The 23,321-nt window shown below is 46.1% G+C and overlaps 1 protein-coding gene across 1 annotated transcript in view; it reads left to right on the plus strand.

Annotated features, from left to right (window-relative positions):
* Positions 1 to 23,321, plus strand: part of LOC306942711 (semaphorin-6B-like) — a gene marked incomplete at its 3' end in the record, with an annotated part of 140,327 nt that overhangs the window by 83,438 nt on the left and 33,568 nt on the right. The window contains exons 3-8 of the mRNA XM_079528727.1: positions 5,392 to 5,503; positions 7,214 to 7,274; positions 7,475 to 7,537; positions 11,030 to 11,128; positions 14,592 to 14,682; positions 15,625 to 15,744. Coding sequence (XP_079384853.1) covers positions 5,392 to 5,503; positions 7,214 to 7,274; positions 7,475 to 7,537; positions 11,030 to 11,128; positions 14,592 to 14,682; positions 15,625 to 15,744 — 546 coding nt within the window. The remainder of the gene's footprint in view (positions 1 to 5,391; positions 5,504 to 7,213; positions 7,275 to 7,474; positions 7,538 to 11,029; positions 11,129 to 14,591; positions 14,683 to 15,624; positions 15,745 to 23,321) is intronic.

The raw sequence follows: 23,321 nt of genomic DNA on the forward strand, positions 1-23,321 counted from the left end.
AAATCATGACAACAAACACAATTTTTGGGGGCCGAAAAAATAATTAGAAAGAAGAAAAAAACGGCAGGTTACAACACTTTTTTTGTTGTTTTTCTTCTTTGTAATTATTCGTTTGGTCCAAAATATTGTTTGTGTTGTCATGAGTTGTCACGACTCGAGTTGGCTTTGTCCGTGGCGTAACCGTCTTTAAATAAATACTTTCTGAAATGTCTATGGGAAAAATGCATTGGGATTCATTTCCATGGTCCATGGTAGGGGGCGGGACTGCGACGCTCTATAGAGCATAGCAGTCCCGCCTCCGACAACAGGCCCGGAAGATAATTCCCCATTCATTTTTCCCGTTTAAAAAAAAATATTTTATTTAAAGACATTTTAAGCCTCGGACAAGATCCAACTCTTGTTGTGACAAATCATGATAATAAACACAACACAATTAAAACACAGCTTAGTAGCCATTTCAGGCATAGAGGACCACCCTTTTCCAAGGCCGACAGCAAATGTTCTCGCTTTGTTCTCGCTTTGCCTAAAAAAATGGCAACTAAAAAATACGGGGAAGCAGCTTTTTGCTTCTACGGGCCGACGGCGTGGAACAAACTCCCACTGTACCTTCGACAGGCAGCCTCTGTAGACATTTTTAAAGCTCAGCTCAAGACCCACTTTTACACCCTTGCTTTTAATTGATTTATCTGTCTTTTAAAAAAAAAGTTATTCATGTCCTCACTGTATTGTTTATGCCCTGCCTTTCTTTTCTTTTTTGTGTAAAGCACTTTGAGCTGCATTTCATGTCATGAAAGGTGCTATACAAATAAAGTTTTATTATTATTATTATTATAGCGAGAATCACTGCACCGCATACCTCAAAAGAAAGCTTAATTTGTCCACTTTGTAACACCTGCTTTTGTAGGAACATGCTGTTCTTGAACAGAAAGCTGAGTTATGGAGCGTTTTATGTCAGACATTGACAGGTAGATATAAAAATGAACACAAAAAATATCCTATACGTATTATACACCGAATGAAAGCCCTGAATGTCTACTTTTACGAGGAAAAAAAGTACACCTTGATCCCATCTACAGTTCGTCGGTAATTGGCTTTCGAATGCAGCTACAGAATGAGCGTAGGGACTGAGGGAACATATTGGGGCTACGTTAGTACTGTTATTTGTCTATTTTTGATGATGATGAATGAGGATGATCATCATCGGGCAGATGAAACAATGCAAAGACGCGTTGTCATTATTTATCCATCTATGTACGTGTCTGAGCATCGTTCCAACTCGGCTAGCCGAGTTCGCCGAGGGAAAGTGGTGTGGAACTTTTTTTTCAACTTTTTCTTCCCATCATGCACTTTGTGGGCTAGCAATCAGTAAGGTCTATGGCCACAGTAACATCAACAACATGCATATTATCTGTCATTCAAAGTTAATGGTTTTTATTGTCACACGGATGTACTGTACAAGTATATATGCACTGTAGTCCGGCAGCAGACAGGCTTCTTTTGTTTAACCCATTTTGGGAGGGAACTCCTTTTGGTGTTTTAAACATTATGTTATAATTTAGCATTTAATTTAGCAGATCTACAAGCTCATAGCGCGCCACCGAGTGGCGCGCTACGAGCTTGTAGGTCTGCTATTTTTGAAAAATCGTTAAAATGTGGCGCAAATCATTGAATATATATTTCAGAGCAAACATATTTTGAGATGGGGGTCCGTGGCCCAATGGAGATAATTCTGGGGGTCCTTGACATGAAAAAGGTTGAGCACCACTTTTTTTATCGACCTCAGTCCAAAATGGGTTAAAGTGGGAAATGTTGTATATAGTCTTTCTTTATTGGCCTAAAATATTGTCTATATACATACATTCATGAATCCACTTGCTGACCGGCTGTCACTATTGGGTTTTTTTATAGGAGTTTCTTGTGACCCTCCCATTAACATCCTATGACAGGCAAAAATGTCAAAGTTTCCTTTTGCTTTAAGTAGCATGTGACATGTCAAACTAGGGCGTTTTCATGATTCTGAATCCATTCTAAGCATGAGTTTTGCACAAAATACACTCCTAGCCACTTGCCCAAATATGCCCAAAATGTGCTGACCTCATCGCATTTGTCATGATGTCTATGGCCGTATTAGCCCAAGGAGTGTATTTTGTGCAAAACTAATGCTTGATTCAGAATCATGAAGTTACACGCTACTTAAAAAGGAAAGTTTGGCATTTTTGACATTTTTGCCTGCCATAGGATGTTAATGGGTCACAATAAAAAAAATGCCCAATGCCGACAGCCGGTCAGCAAGTGGATTCATGAATGTATATAGTCTATATATAGTCTGTGTATAGACAATATTTTAGGCCAATAAAAAAGACTATAAATGTCCCACCCGTCCACCTCGGCCGCTGTGCGTGCGTGCGTGCGTGCGTGCGTGCGTGCGTGCGTGCGTGCGTGCGTGCAGGGGGGGGTGCTCCATAAAACATAGCAATAAAAAACGGTAGGCCTACATAAATAACGATACTAAACTTATTTAAAAAAAGTTTAAAAAAAAAACCTGATCAGCGTACCAGGCCGTAGTACCACAGAAGATGTTCATTGATTTTTATTTTATTTCTATAGCCTGGAGGAGGAGGCTGTTCTTCAATCTGTTTGTGCTGCCTTGAGCCTCCGATACCTCCTCCATACATGGTGGCAACACTTTGAACAGACACTTCTGTTCTTGTTAGTTGTGTTTTATCGCTGGTTTAATGCTATCTTCTAAAACGGTGAGTCCCAATAGTTGATTCTGATTGGCTGGTTACCGTCACGTGACCGTTGTAAATCTCACCGATAATCCACACCTTCAATCACTTTATATCATTCCCAGATGATCCCGTAGCTCTGTAGCTGTACTGGGGAAGGGGAGCGCTTGATTGCCTTACAAGCCCATGCCGTGCGGGCGTCTAAACACCGCCCGCGCTCATATGACTGTGAATGTGTAGCTCAGGGCGGCCTCGTAAAGACATGAAGCGCCTCCTATCATATTCCCCCATCACACTGGCTGACTAAAAACATGGAAGTGTTGCTCGCTCTGGTGGGCGCAAAGTGTAGCTACTTTTGTGAATTTAATAGTTTTATTAGGTTACTATGTTTGTAACCGTTTTAGAAAAACAATAAGCCACGTGAGGCCTGAGCTTACCGTGGATTTTATAGTGGGTGAGAGGGTTGGAGACACTCGCTGTGCTCGTGTCTCACCACGCCTCTCACCCATTATAAAATCCACGGTAACCTGAGACCTCTTGTGGCTTATTGCTTTATTTGGGTACTACGTATATGACGAATAGCATTCTGGCTAAATCTGGTGTGTTTTACATTGCATTTCTTTATGTTGTGTCCCGTTCATACTCCAGTGTTAATGCAGGAGCTAGTGTTGTAGTACTCCAGTCCTTGACCCGTCTGGAGTCCAGTCTGGAGTCCACGTTTTCATTGGCTCGGTCTCGTCTCGGTTAATTTGACTTGGACTTGACTCGGTCTCGGACGCGGGACTCCCTCCCCCACCCACCGAGTCCACACGAGTCACTACAATGCAATGAAATAAATGTATTATAGGCATATTATTATTAGGATCCCATTCACATTAACATTACTAGAGAGCTGCCTGGCGCTTATAGACATCTTGTTAAATAACGGAGTGTAGCTGACCTGCTCTCAGCCTGCCTGCTCTCAGAGTGTTTTCTGTACCTGTGAGAAAATAATACAAATAAATCTGGTCTCCGTCTTGACTCGGTCTTGCCTCCCGTGGGCGGCGGTGGCTCAGGGGTAGAGTTTCCGGATGGGAACCGCAAGGTCGCCAGTTCGAACCCGGGCTCCCCCAGAGTTAGTGTCAAAGTGTCCTTGAGCAAGACACTGAACCCCTAATTGCTCCCGATGTGCTGGTTGGTACCTTGCATGGTTTCCGCTGCCATCGGTGTATGAATGTGTGTGTGAATGGGTGAATGTAATGCACAATCTATGTAAAGCGCCTTGGATAAAGGCGCTATATAAATGCACCATTTACCATTTACCGTCAGTCTCGGACTCGACCCCCTCTACTGTTCACTGTTTATTTCTGCCAATATAATAGTAGTATTCAATCAATGAATCAAGTGTGTGTGTGTGTGTGTGTGTGTGTGTGTGTGTGTGTGTGTGTGTGTGTGTGTGTGTGTGTGTGTGTGTGTGTGTGTGTGTGTGTGTGTGTGTGTGTGTGTGTGTGTGTGTGTGTGTGTGTGTGTGTGTGTGTGTGTGTGTGTGTGTGTGTGCGAGAGAGAGAGAGAGAGAGAGAGAGACAAACATTCCTGTGTAATTCCATCCATGATTCATCTCTGATAATAACAACCCTGACAGACAGACAGATAATACACCAGGTGTTCTAGTGCAGGGGTTCTCAACCCGTGGGTCGCGACCCCTCGGGGGGTCGCCAAAATATTTTAGGGGGTCCCCAAATTATTTTTTAAAAAAAAAAGATTTTTTTTTAAATCTTTATTTTCACGATTTTTCAAAAATAGCAGACCTACAAGCTCATAGCACGCCACTCGGTGGCACGCTATGAGCTTGTAGATCTGCTATTTTTCATTAGCTAAATTATAACATATTGCTTAAAACACCAAAAGGGGTTCCCGCCCAAAATGGTTTAAGGTTATTGTAGCAGTCAATTTATATTGGGGGTCGGGAGGGGGCGGGGGTCCCGAGACATTGCCAAAGCATTTCCGGGGGTCCCCGGCCAAAAACGTTGAGAACCCCTGTTCTAGTGGTTGATGAGGTGTCTGTATTAGAGACCGTTGAGGCCTGGGACTGTTTCTGTCCTTGGTATGTACATGAATGTGCATACTGTATAGGGTAGGCTATTTGCTCTTTAATTGTTATTTAAAAATGTTTGCTTAAAATGTTTTGCTATTTTTTGTATTGCTAAATTTTGTATTTATTTTAATGTATTGTAAACGTTTTTTTATTGTAATTTGACCCCAGGAAGAATAGTCTCTGCTGAGGCAGTGACTAATGGGGATCTAAAATAAACAAATAAACAAATAAACCATCTCAGAACTGGGCTAATGGGTGCAGACTATTTTCTTTTTAATATATATATATTTGGCAGCCTAGGGCATATTTCAACAGTATTTCAACAACTTGCAGGATGCCCAAAACGTCTGGCAAAATACTGTGCTGTCTTTGTCGTAATTGGTAGCAGAGCCACATAAGGCGGAGACGCTCTTACTTTATACCCATACAGTATAAAGATGAGTGACTGAATGTAACCTTACCTGTCGCTTATTTGTTTCTGTGTATGCTCTCAGTTATGTGGACATGAATAAATTGTGTGTTTGTGCGTTTGTGCGTGTGTGCGTGTGTGCGTGTGTGCTTGTGTGCGTGCGTCTCCCTCTCTCTCAGTGGTGAGGAGGTACCCAGTGTTCGTGGGCAGAGCTCATGGTCTGGCTCAGAGACAGGAGCTGCACATCCAGACCGTCCTCCAGGTCAACCGCACGCTCTACATAGGAGCCAGGTAACCCACGGCAACCGCCTCCAGCATTGTCATCATCATCGCTGGAAGCATCCTTCACTTTCGCAGCATCCATTTATAGTGGCATGTTACGCACACGGCCTCTTCTTTACCTGGCATGAACTGCTAGGGGGACCATTATGTCTTTTTGTCGGCCAACTCGCAATCGATCTCCACCTTGGGTTCCCACCACAAATTCCCATTGATGTTTTTTTACACTGGGTTTTGGATGAATTAACTTCACTTAATCTTTTTGCCCCCCAATTCATGCAAATTCTCTGGGTTTTCTGATCCTGTCGGAGCGAAAATAACTTGACACATGACCGGGTCCTCCCGTGCTGTGCAACTCGAAAATAACTCTGTGTTTAGTTTGGTATAATTTTTCAAAAAGAAAAAAAAAATGTTTTATTTTATTTTTTTAATATAAATACATTATAAGTTTCATAATGTCTTTCTTTCAGTAAATATGTTTTTGTTGTGTTTTTTACATGATCATCTTGCTTAATATGAATAAACAGGCTGTCGGTTCTTTTTCACTAATGTGCCTAGACTAGCCTTTTTAAGACCCAGGTTTTTGGCCTAGACCAGGGTTCCCCAATTAATTTTCCTCGAGGGCCATATTTTGACTAGGGTACCAGGCTGGGGGCCAAGTCCGCACGCGTGAGGTCGAGGTCTTGCCCTGAAAATGAATTTTCAGGGCAGGACCCCATTTGAAAAGGATGCCCAGTTTGACATGCACAGGCTACTGACCCCCATTTAATGCCATTTATATCTGGGACCCCATTCTTCCGCGGGCCGCAAGGGGGCGCTCCGCGGGCCGCAAATGGCCCGCGGGCCGCCTATTGGGGAACCCTGGCCTAGACTATAGTCTATAGGATGCGATCATGCGAGTTGTTACGTCCACTTCCTGAGACTGCTGCTGCAGAGCCATGTGGAGATGTTTACTTTTTTTCCCATTAATTTTTCTCGTTCCGGGGCCGTAGCACGCCGAAAAATCGGGTAAACTAAAAATAGACTAGGTCGCGGACGCGGTGACAATACTGTGGATTATGCTTTTCTAAATCTTCCGAAGTTTCGACGCCTCAGCAGTCAGCAACAAGGTATTTGGAATGGATTGGAAGCTTGTTTTGTGATTTTTCCACGTTGATGCTTTAGTTTCAAACAAAGGCTATTTATTTCTGCAGCTTGAAGAGATACGCTAGAGTGTGTGTGTGTGTGTCGTGTGTGTGTGTGTGACGGGTAAACACTAAACGCCACAACTACGAGAGAGAGAGAGAGAGAGAGATGGGGAGGGAGAGAGGGAAGGGGGAGAGAGAGAGAGAGAAAAAGAGAGAGAGAGATTTCTTACTTAGTGACACTTGAGTCTGCATTTTGTGTGTGTGTGTTTGTGACTGTGAGACAGACGTATTTGAAGCGTTCCAGCGGGTCTGTCTGTCTTGTTAATGTTAACTAAAGCCGGTAAAAATAAGAACTGCCTGGCTGTCACTCTGGGGGCAATATAACCCGAAATATAACCGAAATACGCCAAATAAATAAATAAATAACCGATTAACCCCACTTGCGCGTGCGTGACCACCGCGTGCGTGCGTGCCGGCCCACCTCGCCATAGCGAGGCCCATCTAGAATCGCATTTCTGGCTGCGCCTCTGGTACATGCTGTACTGTAGTGTACTATAGCTGCTGTCATGGTAACGTCATGATTGATGTGTTACAGAGATGATCTGTACAGAGTAGAGCTGGACAACACGATAGGAGACGAGATGTTCTTCAGCAAGGTGAGACCTGTCTGTCTGTCTGTCTGTCTGTCTGTCTGTCTGTCTGTCTGTCTGTCTGTCTGTCTGTCTGTCTGTCTGTCTGTCTCTGTTTCTCGCTCTTGTTCTCTCTGTTTCTGCCACACACACACACACACACACACACACAGAGCTGATGTATAGCTGTGCTCACGGTCATGTCATTGTCATCATTGCTTTGGCAGAAGCGGACGTGGGAATCCAATAAGAATGACATCCGAGTGTGCAGAATGAAGGGCAAACATGAGGTCAGTTCACACTTTAATGTTCGCACACACACACACACACACGCACACACACGCACACACACACAGACGCACGCACACACACAGACGCACGCACACACACACACAAACACGCACGCGCGCACACACACCTATTATGACACAGTGGTGATTGTGGCTTCAATGGAGGCAAAACATCACCCTCAAAGTAAACTATGGATAAAGTGATGTCATCAGTTTCTACAGACCGTACATTAAGCCTATTTTGCAGCCATGTCAAATCCGCCATCTTTCTATATCCGGTCAGAATTTGCGTCCTCACCTTTGTCTTCAATGTTTATGTTTACACAAACACTAAAAACTGGACATTCATTGTCAATGGCATTTAATGTTTGTGTTAGGACAAAGTTTGTGCACACACACGCCAAAAGCTGGACATGGGAGGGGCTATATCTATCGCCCCTCAAAAATAAAAAATAAAAAAACGCTGATGTGCTGTCAAACAAGTCTATGAAAGCATCTGCAACACAGTTGTATGCAGTATGCAGTGGGGGTCCCTGCTTCATCTCTCTCTCTCTCTCTCTCTCTCTCGCTCTCTCTCTCTCTCTCTCTCTCTCAGCCAGGGGGTCCTTAGCCTGAAACACATTGAAGACGCCTGCAGCAGACAAGCAATACATACATCCACGCCGTCAATCTATAGTTTAGATGATATATCTGCCACCCTGCCACCCATAAGAACACCATGGGAACAGATTCTTCTTCAGCACACACACCATTGTTATGAGAAGTCACCTATTCTTTTCCTCCTAGATCGCCCATCGATTTCATTCTGATGAATGGCCATGACAAACCTTTAGCGAGCCACATATCCATACATAAAGCTTTATTGATCTGAAGTGGAGAAACACAAGCATTTTTGGACCATCGCCTCATTCTAATGTTTTGGTTTTATTAGTTACCTTTGCAGGCTTTGTTGATCTGGTCTCGGTCTATTCACCATATTCACGCGGCGGCCATTTTGCTATTAAGTTAATGAATATTTGTCGGTCATCCCGACCGCAAAATTTGACATGAGAGCCAAATGTTATGTGATTATGGTCAAGTGTGACTTTGTGAGTATGGTCAAGTGTGGCGTTCCGTTGGCCAGATCACTGTTGAATGAAAGAGAGCCACCACCAGCTGATAGAAGGGGTGGGGGTAGGGGTGGGGGTTTTGGGTCGGTGGGTACCCGGCATGTGATGTCACTTCAAAGGCATATCACAGATGAAACGAGAATGGATGAGAGAGAAAGAGAGAGAGAGAGAGAGAATCAAAGGCTTGTGGGGGTGAGAGAGAGCTAAGAGAGATAGAAGAGAAGGGACATACTACGGACGGACGGACGGACGGACGGACGGACGGACGGACGGACGGACGAGTAGAGGAGGAGGCTGGGGAGGTGGAGGCTGGGATTAAGACTGTTAGTAAATGGTAATGAAGGCTGAGTGAGTTGAACGCTAAATAGCCTGGCCTAGCCAGTGTGCTTTCTGGTCAGAGGGGCAGGTAGCCTGGCCCATAGATATATATAAAGTCTAGATGGCTCAAGGCGGAGTTTCTGACGTCGTTCACCCGGCAGCCATCTTACTTCGGGGCTACAGTACAGTATGTTCAATGGCAGCTCAAACAGAAACAGTCATAACTCGCTCAAATCTTGACGGATTTACAAACGGGTTGGTTTATTACAAACGTTGTCAACGTGGCTATGATTCAGGACGCTTATCTGCTTAATTTTTTTTATATGAACGTCGTATAAAAGCATATAAGTATGCGGACGTCTCTGACGTTTATAACAAACCGTTTGAAAATCGGTTGAAAATGTAGCAAGTTATGGTCATTTAAGAGTACATGCCCCATAGACACAATGTTATGTGGCCTGAGGTAAGATGGCCGCCACGTAACGACGTCGCTCTCCATTGGCCAACAGCGCGGGTGAGCTATCTAGAGTTTATATATATCTATGGCCTGGCCTAGCCAGTGTGCTTTCTGGTCAGAGGGGCAGGTAGCCTGGCCCATGGCCAGTGTGCTTTCTGGTCAGAGGGGCAGGTAGCCTGGCCTAGCCAGTGTGCTTTCTGCTCAGAGGGGCAGGTAGCCTGGCCCATGGCCAGTGTGCTTTGTGCTCAGAGGGGCAGGTAGCCTGGCCTAGCCAGTGTGCTTTCTGGTCAGAGGGGCAGGTTGCCTGGCCTAGCCAGTGTGCTTTCTGCTCAGAGGGGCAGGTAGCCTGGCCTAGCCAGTGTGCTTTCTGCTCAGAGGGGCAGGTAGCCTGGCCCATGGCCAGTGTGCTTTCTGCTCAGAGGGGCAGGTAGCCTGGCCTAGCCAGTGTGCTTTCTGCTCAGAGGGGCAGGTAGCCTGGCCTAGCCACTGTGCTTTCTGCTCAGAGGGGCAGGTAGCCTGGCCTAGCCAGTGTGCTTTCTGGTCAGAGGGGCAGGTAGCCTAGCCAGTGTGCTTTCTGCTCAGAGGGGCAGGTAGCCTGGCCTAGCCAGTGTGCTTTCTGGTCAGAGGGGCAGGTAGCCTAGCCAGTGTGCTTTCTGCTCAGAGGGGCAGGTAGCCTGGCCTAGCCAGTGTGCTTTCTGGTCAGAGGGGCAGGTAGCCTAGCCAGTGTGCTTTCTGCTCAGAGGGGCAGGTAGCCTGGCCTAGCCAGTGTGCTTTCTGGTCAGAGGGGCAGGTAGCCTAGCCAGTGTGCTTTCTGCTCAGAGGGGCAGGTAGCCTGGCCTAGCCAGTGTGCTTTCTGGTCAGAGGGGCAGGTGCGCTGGAGAATATTGGTTCAGCGATGTCTTCCGTGTCTACCTGAACTATCATCGCTACGCTGGATCTTATAAATAGGCTAGTTAACCGGGGGGGCGGGGGTAGCAGTGGCTCAGTGGTAGAGGGGCTAGTTAACCGGGGGGCGGGGGTAGCAGTGGCTCAGTGGTAGAGGGGCTAGTTAACCGGGGGGCGGGGGTAGCAGTGGCTCAGGGGTAGAGGGGCTAGTTAACCGGGGGGCGGGGGTAGCAGTGGCTCAGTGGTAGAGGGGCCGGTTGAACAGCTGGATGGGAACCGTGAGAACCCACTTCGATCCCACCGTCCCCCAGAGTTAGTGTCAAAGTGTCCTTGAGCAAGACTCTGAACCCCTAATTGCTCCCGATGTGCAGGTTCCGCCATCGGTGCATGAATTAATGTGTGTGAATGGGTGAATGTAATGCACAATCTATGTAAAGCGCTTTGGATAAAAGCGATTTATAAATGCACCATTTTCCATTTAACCGCAATGAAAAGTATTGACAAGAGCTTGTGAACAAAATAATCAGAATCAATGTCACATCACAGGTTCCCAGGTATAAAGACGTGGGTGATATTAGCAAATAATGTTGTTGTGTCTTTGATTCACAGCGGTATAAATAAGCAGTCTTCTCTATCAGCGCCGACCTTGTGCTTGTATTGTTGTCGTCCTCTTCTAATCCTCTGTGCTTCAGAGCTGATGTTTTGATTTGTTTTGGTTCGTAGGGAGAATGCCGAAACTTCATCAAGGTCTTACTGAGCCAGCACGACGGCCTGTTTGTCTGCGGAACCAACGCCTTCAACCCCCTGTGTGCCAACTACACTGTGGGTATATCTGTCTGTCTGTCTGTCTGTCTGTCTGTCTGTCTGTCTGTCTGTCTGTCGAGTCATAAGGCGCCTAACACACCTGAAAGACAGCTGTTTCCTCGGTGTCTCCTGTGTCGCACGGCTCGCAATTCATTTTCAATGGGAGTCACATGGGTTTGACGAGACAACCTTGTTCCCTGCTTGCTCCATGGGGAGGAGGAGGGCAGAAGACAGCCATGGAGCAAGCTTGTCTCGTCAAACCACGTGACTCCCAGCTGCTGTCTTTTATATGTGTCAGGCGCCTAAAAAAATTCCCCTTTCAAACTCATACAGAGAGAGAGAAAGGTGCACAGTTTCCAAAGAGTAAGAATACATACAGTATCGACTGAAATTCTCAGAAATGCTTAGAAAACCCCCGGAACACATTGGATTTCTTTCCGTTGGAGAGTTACTGTTTTGTTCAAAACAAAAAAGTAATATTTAACATCATTAACTTGTGAGACAAAACAAAAGTAAACATAATCATTCGGGTAACCAGTCAGAAACTATATATGTGAGCACAGTTGATTTGATTCAGGTTCAGGTTCATTTATTTGTTTGTCCCCGTGGGGCGATTTGGTTTACAGCAAGGCATAACACAGGCAGGTAACATCAGTGGCGTGCACAGATAGACACTAGGGGGTGCTAGAGCACCCCCTGCCCTTTTGGCAATGTGCCCTTTTTTTTGTACACTGTACAGTATGTGGACCATGGTGACATTGATCAATTATTATTCCACTCGCTGCACAAGGTGCCCTTTTTCACTTGAGCACCTGCCCCTCTAAATGTCTGTGCACGCCACTGGGTAACATGAAACACAAAAACACAGTAAAAAGGCACATAGTACACATAGAACAATTATTATTATTACAGTAGAAGTTTACAGACCAAACTGGAAATAAAAGGTTTACATGACTTTCTGTCTCAGTCCGTATATAGCGAGCTGTAGTGAATAAGTACAGAACAGTTGCACCGCTCACTTCACAGGGGTGAGATTTTTATTATTGCAGTAGAAGTTTACAGACCAAACTGTAAATAAAAGGTTTACATGACTTTCTGCCTCAGTCCGTATATAGCGAGCTGTATTGAATAAGCAGAGAACAGAATATGGGACAGAGTTGCACCACTCACTTCACAAAGGTGTGATTTTTATTATTACTACAGTAGAAGTTTTTGAGTGGTGTAAACCACTCCTACAACTGGCTTTTGTGTGCATAAAAAAATGACCATGGTTGCTATGTTCAAAATAATTTCTGACGTAATTAAATCACACCCGGGTGAACTGGATGACCGTAGCAACCGTGGTCATTTTCTCTGCGCAAAAACAGCCAGTTGTGAAATCACATCCAGGTGTGATTTCATTACGTCAGATCAGAGCTGATCAGGCTACATAATACCTTACCTTATTTCATTACGTCAGACATTACGTCAGACCACAGCTGATCATGCTATATAAAACCTTACACCACTCAGTTCACACGGGTGTGATTTTTTTCTTATGAAAGCAGAGAGTCTTCTGTTTCATACGGTATATAGTATTTATATGTCGCAATAGGCCTTATTTTGTGAATCTTGAGTTCGGGTCCATGTCTTCTCTGCAGTTATATCTGGTGGGCGCAAGGTGCATTCAGTAACCAATTTATGTACAAACTGTACATGGGATCAATGTTTACTCTTTTCCTCGTAAAAGTACACATTCAGGGCTTTCATTCGGTGTATAGGATGTATAGCATATTTATTGTGTTTATTTTTATATCTGCCTGTCAATGTCTCTGACTTTAAACCATCCATAACTCTGCTCACTGTTCAAGAGAACCACTTCCAGGCAAAAGCAGGTGTTGCAAAAAGGTCAATATCTCCAGAATGGAACATGGTAAAATCAAAATGTATTTTTAAAATTGAAATGGACAAGTTCAGCTTTCTTTTGATGTATGCATGTGATTCTCGCTATAAGAGAACATTTTGCTGTGGGCCCCCGAACAAGGCCTTCGTGCAATGTTAAACGGTAGCAACATCAGAATAGGCCTGGGTAGATTCTGTAGCAATCAAAGTGTTAAAAATAAAACCGCATGAGTTTTCCTGATGTCATAAACGGTCAGAATCAGCTTTTGTTGCGTTCGTTTATGTGCTAAAAGAGTGACTTTGAGAGCTGTTTCCCCGTTACAATGGAAGTCAATGGACCCTATTTTGCATTTCTTAAATTGCTAATAAACAACACAACGGAGCGAAATAACTCATGGAATGGACTAGTTTGCCCATAATAAGGTAAGAAAACCACCCAAACCTCTAAAAAAAGTGCTCTTACCCTTTAAACGCATCACCATCCGTCTCTAGTTTTAGAACCGCAGGCAAAGAGTTGCAAAGGTTTGCCCTTTTACTGAGAAGGCAGAGTCCTGTCCCTACTGAGTTCTACTGAGAAGGCAGAGTCCTGTCCCTACTGAGTTCTACTGAGAAGGCAGAGTCCTGTCCCTACTGAGTTCTACTGAGAAGGCAGAGTCCTGTCCCTACTGAGTTCTACTGAGAAGGCAGAGTCCTGTCCCTACTGAGTTCTACTGAGAAGGCCTAGAGTCCTGTCCCTACTGAGTTCTACTGAGAAGGCAGAGTCCTGTCCCTACTGAGTTCTACTGAGAAGGCAGAGTCCTGTCCCTACTGAGTTCTACTGAGAAGGCAGAGTCCTGTCCCTACTGAGTTCTACTGAGAAGGCAGAGTCCTGTCCCTACTGAGTTCTACTGAGAAGGCAGAGTCCTGTCCCTACTGAGTTCTACTGAGAAGGCAGAGTCCTGTCCCTACTGAGTTCTACTGAGAAGGCAGAGTCCTGTCCCTACTGAGTTCTACTGAGAAGGCAGAGTCCTGTCCCTACTGAGTTCTACTGAGAAGGCAGAGTCCTGTCCCTACTGAGTTCTACTGAGAAGGCAGAGTCCTGTCCCTACTGAGTTCTACTGAGAAGGCCTAGAGTCCTGTCCCTACTGAGTTCTACTGAGAAGGCAGAGTCCTGTCCCTACTGAGTTCTACTGAGAAGGCAGAGTCCTGTCCCTACTGAGTTCTACTGAGAAGGCAGAGTCCTGTCCCTACAGAGTTCTACTGAGAAGGCAGAGTCCTGTCCCTACCGAGTTCTACTGAGAAGGCAGAGTCCTGTCCCTACTGAGTTCTACTGAGAAGGCAGAGTCCTGTCCCTACTGAGTTCTACTGAGAAGGCAGAGTCCTGTCCCTACTGAGTTCTTACACTTGGGAACAGTGCACTCACCATTTTGTTGAGGCTCGTGTAGTTGCTCTACCAGAGCTCCAAGTCTGTGAAACATGAGGTGAAACATGATTATGTAAACATAAAAAATAAAAAAAACTATTTGATAGTAGAAAATGTAAAAAAAAGGATGTATTTTCTTAAAATACCACAATGGTGCCATCTCATCTCTTACACAATCCTGTGCCGTTGTCTTTGCAGAGGGACACACTGGAGATGGTGTCGGAGCCCGTCAGTGGCATGGCACGATGCCCGTACGACCCACGGCACGCCAACGTGGCTCTGTTCGCAGGTGGGACGGCCACTCCTCAGCCCTGGTTTTACTTAGAATGATAATCTATATCAGCCCTGGTTTTATATGATGTCTATATAAGCCCTGGTTTTACTTATGATGTCTATATCAGCCCTGGTTTTATATGGTGTCTATATCAGCCCTGGTTTTACATATGGTGTCTATATAAGCCCTGGTTTTACATATGGTGTCTATATAAGCCCTGGTTTTACATATGGTGTCTATATAAGCCCTGGTTTTACTTATTATGATGTCCATATTAGTTGCTGCGAGAGTGAGGTCTAGCCAACAAAAGTCCAGTTGTCAGGCCTTCTGGGCAGATACACGCACGCACGCACGCACGCATGCACGCGCGCACAGTCGCACACACACACTCCCATGTGTCTCCTTGGGTTTACCTTTACCATTCATTGTACATTCAGAGCTCTCACTGCAAAGCATTGCTTGTTCGCTTTTAATCTCCCTGACCTTGTGCTATCTCTCCATCTGTGTCTTCTCTTCTTCATCAATCTGTCTCTCTTCCGTCTGTCTGTCTGTCTGTCTGTCTGTCTGTCTGTGTCTCTCTCTCTCTCTCTCTCTCTCTCTCTCTTACTCCCCCTCTCCCTCTCTCTCTCACTCTCCCTCTCCCTCTCCCTCTCCCTCTCTCTCTCTCTCTCTCTCTCTCTCTCTCTCACTCCCCCTCTCTCTCTCTCTCTCTCACTCCCCCCCTCTCTCTCTCTCTCTCTCTCTCTCTCTCTCCTCTCTCTCTCTCTTACTCCCCCTCTCCCTCTCTCTCTCACTCCCCCTCTCTCTCTCTCTCTCTCACTCCCCCCCTCTCTCTCTCTCTCTCTCTCTCTCTCTCTCTCTCTCCTCTCTCTCTCTCTCTCTCTTACTCCCCCTCTCCCTCTCTCTCTCACTCCCCCTCTCCCTCTCCCTCTCTCTCTCCCCCTCTCTCTCTCTCAGATGGCAGTCTCTTTACGGGCACAGTGACAGACTTCCTGGCCATCGACGCAGTGATCTATCGCAGCCTGGGCGACAGCCCCGCCCTGCGCACCGTCAAACACGACTCCAAGTGGTTCCGAGGTAGGTTGAGAAAGCTGCACGCGTCACGCCACGCACCGCTGACTGCTCTGCGCCGATAGCTTCACGCCACGCACCGCTGACTGCTCTGTGCCGATAGCATCACGCCACGCACCGCTGACTGCTCTGCGCCGATAGCTGCACGCATCACGCCACGCACCGCTGACTGCTCTGCGCCGATAGCTGCACGCATCACGCCACGCACCGCTGACTGCTCTGCGCCGATAGCTTCACGCCACGCACCGCTGACTGCTCTGCGCCGATAGCATCACGCCACGCACCGCTGACTGCTCTGCGCCGATAGAAAGCTGCACGCATCACGCCACGCACCGCTGACTGCTCTGCGCCGATAGCATCACGCCACGCACCGCTGACTGCTCTGCGCCGATAGCTTCACGCCACGCACCGCTGACTGCTCTGCGCCGATAGAAAGCTGCACGCATCACGCCACGCACCGCTGACTGCTCTGCGCCGATAGCTGCACGCATCACGCCACGCACCGCTGACTGCTCTGCGCCGATAGCTGCACGCATCACGCCACGCACCGCTGACTGCTCTGCGCCGATAGCTGCACGCATCACGCCACGCACCGCTGACTGCTCTGCGCCGATAGCTGCACGCATCACGCCACGCACCGCTGACTGCTCTGCGCCGATAGCTGCACGATCACACCACGCACCGCTGACTGCTCTGCGCCGATAGCTGCACGCATCACGCCACGCACCGCTGACTGCTCTGCGCCGATAGCTGCACGCATCACGCCACGCACCGCTGACTGCTCTGCGCCGATAGCTGCACGCATCACGCCACGCACCGCTGACTGCTCTGCGCCGATAGAAAGCTGCACGCGTCACGCCACGCACCGCTGACTGCTCTGCTGACTGCTCTGCTCCGATAGCTTTGAGATGAAGGAAGGTGGACCTGAACCCTGCATGAGGAATCACTGGTGGAAGAAGCACTTAATTTACCTCAGTAAAAGTTTCAATACGGACTTTTAGAAGTAAAAGTCTGGAATTCAAAATGTATACTTGAGCAAAAGTTCAAAAGTATTGGAATCGAACTGTACTTAATATAGTAAAACAAAAAAGGCAAAGAAGTTCAGGGATAAGGGGTAAGGCACGGGCGAAAGTAGGGCCCTTTATGTTTTCAATCGCGAGTTTAAAGGGTTTTTTTTAATCGTCATGATACAGTATGCGTTTAGTAAATTGTGACTTTTTTAGAAAATAGAAAGTCTACAAGCTTACAATGGCTATTTTCAAATGCCCCGAAATGTACTGTATATTGGGCCAAAGTGGTTACTGCATGTTTTGTAATAATAATCAAAATCTACAAAGTAACTGTAGTGGAGTAAAAGTATTGGAAATTAGAAATACAAATACATTAGTAAAGTACAAATACCTCAAAAGTTTACTTAACCCATTTAGGCCTGACGTCGAAATAAAATAAACGTTCCCTCTGAAAGAATATATACCTATTCAAAGATTTGTGCCGCATTTTTACGATTTTTCAAAAATAGCCAAAGTATAACAGAATGCTTGAAACACCAAAAGGGGTTCCCGCCCAAAATGGGTTAAGTACAGTACTTTAATGCATTATTGCGAACGCCAGTGAGCCATTACTATGTAACCTAGGCAGAACTGTCTGTCTGTCTGTCTGTCACGCTGTAACACCACCCACCCGCCACCAGAGGGCGCAGCTGTATCACACACAAAAAATACACGCACGCACGCACACACACACACACACACACACACACACACACACACACACACACACACACACACACACACACACACACACACACACACACACACACACACAGTAGAAAACGTTAAAAAAAAGGGGAAAAAAATGTTCTAATTGTTATTGCAATTTACGAGCTGCGTTCGCTTCCCGCGTTCGCGCGTCTTACTTGTTCTTAGTTACTTTACACCATTGTCATGCACCGCCGGCCGCTCTGCGCAACTATAGGTAGAAGACGAAGAATGTATTAATCCCATGTGAAATTCAGCTTCACCTGCATGGCTGACGGTTCGCAAGTCAAGAGTCAACTTTGCTGAATTCCAATACCCCAAATCTCGGCCAATCGTCACTCCAATATGTCTGTGTTACGGTGAAATTGGAAACCTGCTGAAATGTCACAATCGTGTAGACAATCACATAACGTCAGTGTCCGAACGTAAATCATTGTGGTTTGTTTATATAAGCAGAGGTCATCCTATAGCGGTATTTAGGCCACGTGTATATATATATATATATATAAGACCTCCATGTAAGTTATGTGAAGTCCACAAGATGGTCACATATTTCGGCATGCAGGTCACCGATTTCACCGTAACAACGCCATGCTGGTGGTCGGTGGAGTGACCGAGTGTGACTGAGCGAGTGGCAGAGATTGTGTGTATTGGAATTTGGACACATCAAAAGGGGAAACTAGAAAAAGTGCCGTGTGTGTGTGTGTGTGTGTGTGTGTGTGTGTGTGTGTGTGTGTGTGTGTGTGTGTGTGTGTGTGTGTGTGTGTGTGTGTGTGTGTGTGTGTGTGTGTGTGTGTGTGTGTGTGTGTCGCGGCTTGGCCTGTTGTAGCGCCACCATGAGGCTGATTTGAAAACGGTCAAGTGGCATTTCTTCCAAAGCCTAGTGGGAATATGCATGCACAGTTTCACCACAATCGGACGCTGCGTTGAGTAGTTGTGGCGATTTGTACAAAACGGGTACAAAGCGGGCTACTCCTGAAAAGTTTAGAAGCCAATCGTAGCCAATGAGGGTGGATTATGAGAAATCAAACAAACCCGTCTTGATCAGATGACTGTGGAGAGCATGTGTACCGATTTGCGTGAAATTTGGATAAAATCTGAAGGAGTAATATTAGAAAATGTGTTTTACATATGTCGGCCTCCTGATGGCGCTATAAAGAGCAGATGTGAAAAATTCCAGGCAAAGGTTTTTCCTTGGCCTCTAGGGAGTTGGCATACAAAGTTATCCACAGATCTGTGCAGTTAGAGGTAAAACACTTTTCGGCCAGTTATAGCACCACCATGAGGCCGAGTTGAAAATGTTCATGTGGCATTTCTTCCTCGGCCTAGTGGGAATGTGCGTGCACAATTTAACGGAAATCACACGATGTGTTCATGATTTGCAGCATTTTGTTTGAAACTGAGCACTCCTGCGAACTTTGGAAGCCAATCTTAGCCAATCAGGATGGAGTCTGAGAAATATGAAAGACCCGTTTCGTTGAATGACTCTAGAGAGACTGTGTACCAATTTGCGTGATGTTTGGACAAAATCTGTAGGTGTACTGTCCAAAAACTCTAGTGTGTGTGCAAAATTTGGCATCGACCGGGTTAACCCAGTCGATGCCACATTTTGCACACACACTCCCTGGATGCCAAAGATGAACCTCTGCCCCAAAATTTCCAGAACGGCCTCTTATAGCGCCACCAGGAGGCCGTTTTGTGCAAAACAAGTTTTTGGACAGTACACCTACAGATTTTGTCCAAACATCACGCAAATTGGTACACAGTCTCTCTAGAGCTATTCAACAAAACGGGTCTTTCATATTTCTCAGACTCCATCCTGATTGGCTAAGATTGGCTTCCAACGTTCGCAGGAGTGCTCAGTTTCAAACAAAATGCTGCAAATCATGAACACATCGTGTGATTTCCGTGAAATTGCGCACGCACATTCCCACTAGGCCGAGGAAGAAATGCCACATGAACATTTTCAACTCAGCCTCATGGTGGCGCTATAACTGGCAGAAAAGTGTTTTTACCTCCAACTGCACGGATTTGTGGATAACTTTGTATGGCAACTCCCTAGAGGCCAAGGAAAAACCTTTGCCTGGAACTTTTCACATCTGCTCTTTATAGCGCCACCAGGAGGCCGACATATGTAAAACACATTTTCTAATATTACTCCTTCAGATGTTATCCAAATTTCACGCAAATCGGTACACATGCTCTCCATAGTCATGTGATCAAGACGGGTTTGTTTGATTTGAGCCCGCTTTGGACCCGTTTTGTACAAATCGCCACAACTACTCAACGCAGCGTCAGATTGCAGTGAACCTGTGCATGCATATCCCCACTAGGCTGAGGAAGAAATGCCACTTGACAGTTTTCAAATCAGCCTCATGGTGGCGCTACAACAGGCCAAGCCGTTGTCACACACACACACACACACACACACACACACACACACACACACACACACACACACACACACACACACACACACACACACACACACACACACACACACACACACACACACACACACACACACACACACACAATATTACTCCTAAACATTTTGCCAAACATCACACACATATCCTCCTGGTGGAGACCTGTGCCCAGAAGGGCACTTTTTCTAGTTATTTTTGTTTTGTGCTCCAACATTTGTTTTTTTCCATGAAAGGATAGAGGTAGAGTGAGTAAAAGATACAGGATAAACCGGTCAGAAATTATATATAAATATATATATTTTTTTATCTTGACATTTTGTGTAGAGGCGTTCGGATAAATATAAATGTGATGCTTTTGTGCGACGCCGTTAGTTAACAAAAATCACACCTGTGTGAAGTGAGCGGTGCAACTGTACCATGTGGGGGTCCCCGGGGGGTCCCCGCAACAGGTATTGCAGCTTTCCGTGCTCAGACATACAGACATAGAGACATACATACGGACATACAGACATACTGTCACGGTGGCAGAATGACTGAACCCAAATGCAGATCAGAGTAGTTTCAAAAACAATGTATTAAAGCAGAAGGCAGCTTAGTTTACAAGCAAAGTAAAAAATGCAACTTGCAAGAAGTAACTCAGGAGAGCCAAACTGTTCAAAAATACAAAGGGGGAAACTAGGAAGTCCAAAAAGGTCAAACTAACCAAAAGCACAAAACATAGGAAGTCAAAGACCTTACGAGAACAAGACAAATCCAGGTACAGTCGATCACAGGAAAACACCAACATGGAGCACCGGACAATGGATTATGTTCTGACAGTGTGAGTGTGGGATGAGTCCAGTCTTATAGTGAGCAGGTTGATTGTGGAAGTGTTCACAGGTTTGTATTGTGGGCATGGCTGGGCTGGGGATGGAGTGGGAACAGCTGTGTGACAATGACTGAGGGTAGGAATGGAGAGTGGGAGTGGCTGACAGGGAGACATGGTCTGCAGACCATGACACATACGGACATACGGACGGACATAGCTCCGTAATGGAGCTAAAAAAACACAGAACGTTTCTTCCTGACAAGCAATGACATAGTGACTTCCACTGCTCTGCTGTAGTACTAATGACTACACGCACTATAACAAGCTCAGTGTCCATTTAACTGTGGAGTCTAAAGCTCTGAATCCAGCTCAGTGCATCCCCCCTCTGCCCTCTCATCCCCTCTCTGCCCTCTCTCTGAATCCAGCTCAGTGCATCCCCTCTCTGCCCTCTCTCTGAATCCAGCTCAGTGCATCCCCTCTCTGCCCTCTCTCTGAATCCAGCTCAGTGCATCCCCTCTCTGCCCTCTCTGCCCTCTCTCTCTGTCTTCTTACCTCTCTCCCCATCCCCTCTCTGCCCTCTCTCTCTGTCTTCTTACATCTGAATCCAGCTCAGTGCATCCCCTCTCTGCCCTCTCTCTCTGTCTTCTTACCTCTCTCCCCATATCCATGCAGTGCAGAATAATGGCTTACATTTTCAAATAAGCATATGACACATTTTTGGGGAAAAGCTTGTTTTGTGATGAGGTGTGCAGCGTGTCATTGATGAGGTGTGCAGCGTGTCATTGACACGGTGGCTCCACTAGAAGTGGGGCATACAGTACAGTACATACAGTATGTTTCACACAGAACAGAGTGATGTATTGAGGTTAGCTAGTGCAGCTCCAGCCTGTGGGGTACTAGCTATACTGGTTAACAGTATCACACAGAGTGATGTATTGAGGTTAGCTAGTGCAGCTCCAGCCTGTTGGAGTACTACTAGCTATACTGGTTAACAGTATCACACAGAGTGATGTATTGAGGTTAGCTAGTGTAGCTCCAGCCTGTGGGGTACTAGCTATACTGGTTAACAGTACCACACAGAGTGATGTATTGAGGTTAGCTAGTGTAGCTCCAGCCTGTGGGGTACTAGCTATACTGGTTAACAGTACCACACAGAGTGATGTATTGAGGTTAGCTAGTGCAGCTCCAGCCTGTGGGGTACTAGCTATACTGGTTAACAGTACCACACAGAGTGATGTATTGAGGTTAGCTAGTGCAGCTCCAGCCTGTGGGGTACTAGCTATACTGGTTAACAGTACCACACAGAGTGATGTATTGAGGTTAGCTAGTGCAGCTCCAGCCTGTGGGGTACTAGCTATACTGGTTAACAGTACCACACAGAGTGATGTATTGAGGTTAGCTAGTGCAGCTCCAGCCTGTGGGGTACTAGCTATACTGGTTAACAGTACCACACAGAGTGATGTATTGAGGTTAGCTAGTGCAGCTCCAGCCTGTGGGGTACTAGCTATACTGGTTAACAGTACCACACAGAGTGATGTATTGAGGTTAGCTAGTGCAGCTCCAGCCTGTGGGGTACTAGCTATACTGGTTAACAGTATCACACAGAGTGATGTATTGAGGTTAGCTAGTGTAGCTCCAGCCTGTGGGGTACTAGCTATACTGGTTAACAGTACCACACAGAGTGATGTATTGAGGTTAGCTAGTGCAGCTCCAGCCTAGAGGTGGGGTAGCTATACTGGTTAACAGTACCACACAGAGTGATGTATTGAGGTTAGCTAGTGCAGCTCCAGCCTAGAGGTGGGGTAGCTAGCTATACGCGTTAACAAGCCAGTCCTATAGTCAAGGGTTCTGCACCCTGGGCAAGACCTACGCTGAAAAGACTATAATTTGTTTGGGCGGAAGTTGCGGGACTTTAGCGGAAGTATCGCCCAAGGAAATTACGCTGATGCTTTACAAATCAGTTTACATTCTCCGCGAAGTGTTGTGATTGGTCGGGAAAATATCTTATCCGGGGGAAATATATCTGACGGATGTTCTGTCTGTCTGTCTGTCTGTCTGTCTGTCTGTCTGTCTGTCTGCGTGCGGTGCGTGCGTGCGTGCGTGCGTGCGCCTCGCGCATCGATGCCCTGTTGGTTAGTCGTAATCAGTGGCATAAAGTAACTAACTTTAAGTACTGTACTTAAGTACAATGTTGAGGTATTGGACATGATGCTGATAGTTGTGTACTTTTACAGAATTTAATTTTGAATTATTTTACTTGTAATAACGGAATATTTCTACATTGCCGTATTGATACATGTGAAACATGTGAGTACTATTCTGATAGTAATACAGGAACAGGTTATGATCATCATCATACACCCTTAGCTCTGCATGCAGGAGTGTTGAGGGAGGTGGACTGTTCTCTCCAGCTATAGGGAAGAAGACCTTGCGCCAAATGAAGGAGTCTCAGTATCTCGGGGGTCTTGTTCACGTGAGGTGTGTGTGTGTGTGTGTGTGTGTGTGCGTGCGTGTGTGTGTGTGTGTGTGTGTGTGTGTGTGTGTGTGTGTGTGTGTGTGTGTGTGTGTGTGTGTGTGTGTGTGTGTGTG

Source organism: Electrona antarctica (genome assembly GCF_951216825.1).
Source record: "Electrona antarctica genome assembly, chromosome: 1".
In the NCBI taxonomy this organism is placed as follows: domain Eukaryota; kingdom Metazoa; phylum Chordata; class Actinopteri; order Myctophiformes; family Myctophidae; genus Electrona; species Electrona antarctica.